Below are 3425 nucleotides of genomic sequence, written 5' to 3' on the forward strand. Positions count from 1 at the left end.
CTTAGCGACGGAAATTCTAGTCCCAATTGCAGTGGTGAACTCCCCGTTTCCCAGCCTTAATGGAATTCTCTCTTGCAACAGCATTAACATTGGGATGTGGAGATAGCAGGCTGGAAACCTGGAGGTGAAGAATTTGAGGCTCCGTGTTTTAGAGTCTCCTCTTTTTTAAAAACGTGGGGGATTTTATTACAAAAAAAAAGCAATAAGCTGCAGAAATTGGAAGACAAGAGGTGGCGATAAACAGCATCCTTGATTAAAAAAAGAAAAGAACTAACAAAAGAGGCGGCAGAAACAAGGCAATTAATTTGGGGAGCATCCAGGGAGCCCGTTTGAGTCGTCCCCGGCCTTTCGGCTTCGCAAAACACTCCGCGCGCACCTAGATCAAAAGATTTTAAAAACAAGACGCCAAAACAATTGCCCGGTGCATATATAGTAAGCCGCACCGCCAGCAGCGAAGACACACGTAATTTGCAGAATGGGAGACAAAAGAACCAGCTTGCGCTCCCTAAGAAGCATCTCACGCATTTCGACAATCAAAAGCTTTTGGGGTTTGTTTTTTTTTGTTTTGAAATAAAAAGGTTTTGAGAGGGATTGAAGCTAAATCTAGGACTGGGAGGAAACATTTCACCGGTGGGGCAGCTAGGAAAAACGATCGGAGGGCACGTAATTCGATTTATTCTGTTTTTAATTGGTGGATAATTAATTGCAAAAACCGGGCGATTCGCCTCCTCCCCCACCCTGGAAAAAAAATAATCTGCTTTTATGGTTTGCAAGAGAATGACTGCCTAACAGCCTTCGGTGTCGTTTTAATCTGGTCCTCGTCCAAAATCGCTGTTGCTAAATGAGACACTTGTTAAGCGGGTTTTCTTGCCGCAGTTGTTCAGGAAATCACTGCAGTGAAGTTAGTAATACGGTGGTACCAATTTAAAAAATTGCAGGCATTCCCTGAACAATTGTGACAAGGAGGATTGTCAAACGGGGCAAAAACTGAACTTAACAAACCTCTCGGTTAGCAACAGAAAATTTCGGCTCAGTTATGGCCTACCTGTATTGTATTTTTTGCAGTATTGTATTTTTTTTTAAATCTTTTTAATACTTACAAGCCTGCCCTGGGTTACCCTGTGGTAGGATGGGTGGCCAAGAAAATTAATAAATAACAGCTGGGAAAGAAGAAAGGAAACCGAAGTCTGTATTTTTGGAGGGAGGCTCAATTGGCGCGTTTTGACGGCGAGCTGAGATCTGAACAGGTCCCCCTCCCAGTTTCAAAGCACAACCTGCCCCATAAAAATGAAAAGACACAAGTTTATTTTGTCAACGTTTTTATTATTAACCGGATAATCCTCGTTGGGGCAAACCAAGAGGGGAAACTTCATTCTGGCAAGGGGGCTGTCAGCCTCTCATCGTTCACGAACGGAAAAGTAAAATAAGATTATATATTTACAGAAGATGGAATGGGTGGGTTTTATTTTTTTTTTGGAAAGGGAGGGGGAGAGAAAAGGCTCAATTATCTTTCCTTGGCTCAACAGCAGGCGAACCAGGAGCAATTAATTCGACAATTAATCCCACCAGGCTAGAACATTTGGCTTCCCCCAAAGTTTAATGCAAAGGTAGGACTGGTTCCCCCCCCCCTGCAAATGGGAGAGAAAACTTTGCAAACTTTGGGCTTGCCTCCATTTCCCCCCCCCCCCCCCATTGGGATCCACAGGCCCACTTGGAAAAGATCGGCCAGACTGGAGGTGTCCACTTCAGCTGTGTGACTCTTAACGCCGGCTCGCTGTCAATGGACGGTGTTGTGTTTTCTGAAATGTGTTGCACCCACGCCCGTGCGTGCACGCTGCCCTGTGGTTCTTTCAAAGGGAAGGATTGTTCTGGAGAGCCAAGGGTTTGCCTTTTGCCCCGTGGGAGAACGTCGGTTTTTAAGCCCTCGGCTGGGGAAAGGATGCCAAGAGTCCCTGGGGCAAAATTGTGGCCTCTTGCAATGAAAAGAAGTGGAAATAATAATAATAATAATAATAAAAGGAGAGAAATCCCTACAAGGAGGGATCCTTTTGTGATTACAACATGTAATAATGTGAATTTTGTTGATTTCAGCCCTTCTGCACCTCACCTGTTATTTTCCTAGTGAACAAGCGGGGCGGAAGTCCCGACGGAGCCAACTTTGTGGGTGCAGAAGGGCGCAAAAGTTAGAAAGTTGGGGAGCAAGCAGGGAGGTGTGCCTCTTGTCCTCTTCACATGGCTGCGATCCCAAGGGAAGAGAGAACCGTCAGGACGAGGACTAGAGCTCCAGACTGGTACAACTGGGGTATCTTGAAACCTACGCCCAGGTCCCAGGCCTACAAAAGAGGGAGACAAGGAGGACGTCACAACAGAAGGAACTAGATCAGTGGTTCTCAACCTTTTTAATGCCGCGACCCCAACCGGTCGTAAGTCGAGGACTAAACCGGTTGTAAGTCGAGGACTACCCAACCGGTCGTAAGTCGAGGACTTTCCCTGCCCGGGAGCGCCGCGCATGCGTGGTTCCGCCCCCTGCGCCAGCCGAGGCGTAGCTGGCAAGCGGCAGAGACGGAGCAGGCAGACCACCAGCCGGCCCAGCCCAAGGGAGGTAAGGCACCCGCCGGAAAAGAGGGAAAAAATGGCGGACAAAAAAAAATGGCGACCCCCATGAAATGGTCGATCGACCCCAAATGGGGTCCCAACCCACAGGTTGAGAACCACTGAACTAGATAGAATATAGACTAGAATAGTCAAAGAGTTGTACTCCTTTGGCATCTTCACATTTGGCGGGATTTTCTACGGCACCACTTCCAGTGTGGTGTCGGTTCGTGATAACGCTCGTCCGCACACCGCTAGACTCACTCAAGAACTTTTGAAGCAGTTTCTTTGGGATGTTTTTGATCACACACATACACACACACACACACACACACACCATAGTCCAGGTTTGACGCCGAGCGACGCCGACTAAGGAATTTCAAACCTTGTAAGACGTTACGACCGGTGCCTCAATTTGAAGGGTGCTTACGTCGAAAAGTAATTTAATATTGTAGCTTTCTACGGTGTGTAATAAAAATTCTGTATCTGCGAGCGTCCGTCATCGATAACCCAAACGGAGGTTCCTTTCAGAATTGTCTTCGGACATTCACCCGGACAAGATTCCGTCGATGGAGCGTTACCCTAAAGGAGAATTAACTCACCTCTCCTCCATGGCTTGCCCCTGCAAGGCTGACATACAAGGGGTAGTAGCGGCTGCTCAAAAGGCTGCTTACCAGATGCCGAATCCCGTTCCAGGTGTGGTAGGTGACAGGTAGGGACAAAGCGAACTTGGCTGAATAGATCAGAGCGGGCGCCAGGCTGAGTGACTTGATCAGGTCCAGGTAGTCGGAAAAGTGTCCAGGAAGAGCCAAGGCACTTAAGGCGAAGAGCGA

At 47.6% G+C, this 3425-nt stretch overlaps 2 protein-coding genes across 2 annotated transcripts in view; one reads left to right on the top strand and one right to left on the bottom strand.

The window, feature by feature from the left end:
- CFAP126 (cilia and flagella associated protein 126) overlaps nucleotides 1–2187 on the top strand; it is a 10427-nt gene extending 8240 nt beyond the window's left edge. The window contains exon 6 of the mRNA XM_029285148.1: nucleotides 2092–2187. Within this exon, the coding sequence (XP_029140981.1) occupies nucleotides 2092–2187 (96 nt within the window). The remainder of the gene's footprint in view (nucleotides 1–2091) is intronic.
- SDHC (succinate dehydrogenase complex subunit C) overlaps nucleotides 2008–3425 on the bottom strand; it is a 6724-nt gene continuing 5306 nt past the window's right edge. Inside the window, exon 6 of the mRNA XM_015821510.1 lies at nucleotides 2008–2333. Coding sequence (XP_015676996.1) covers nucleotides 2229–2333 — 105 coding nt within the window. The 3' untranslated portion in view covers nucleotides 2008–2228. The remainder of the gene's footprint in view (nucleotides 2334–3425) is intronic.

This window comes from Protobothrops mucrosquamatus, unplaced genomic scaffold (genome assembly GCF_001527695.2).
Source record: "Protobothrops mucrosquamatus isolate PMUCROS unplaced genomic scaffold, P.Mucros_1.0 scaffold1339, whole genome shotgun sequence".
NCBI classification, from domain to species: domain Eukaryota; kingdom Metazoa; phylum Chordata; class Lepidosauria; order Squamata; family Viperidae; genus Protobothrops; species Protobothrops mucrosquamatus.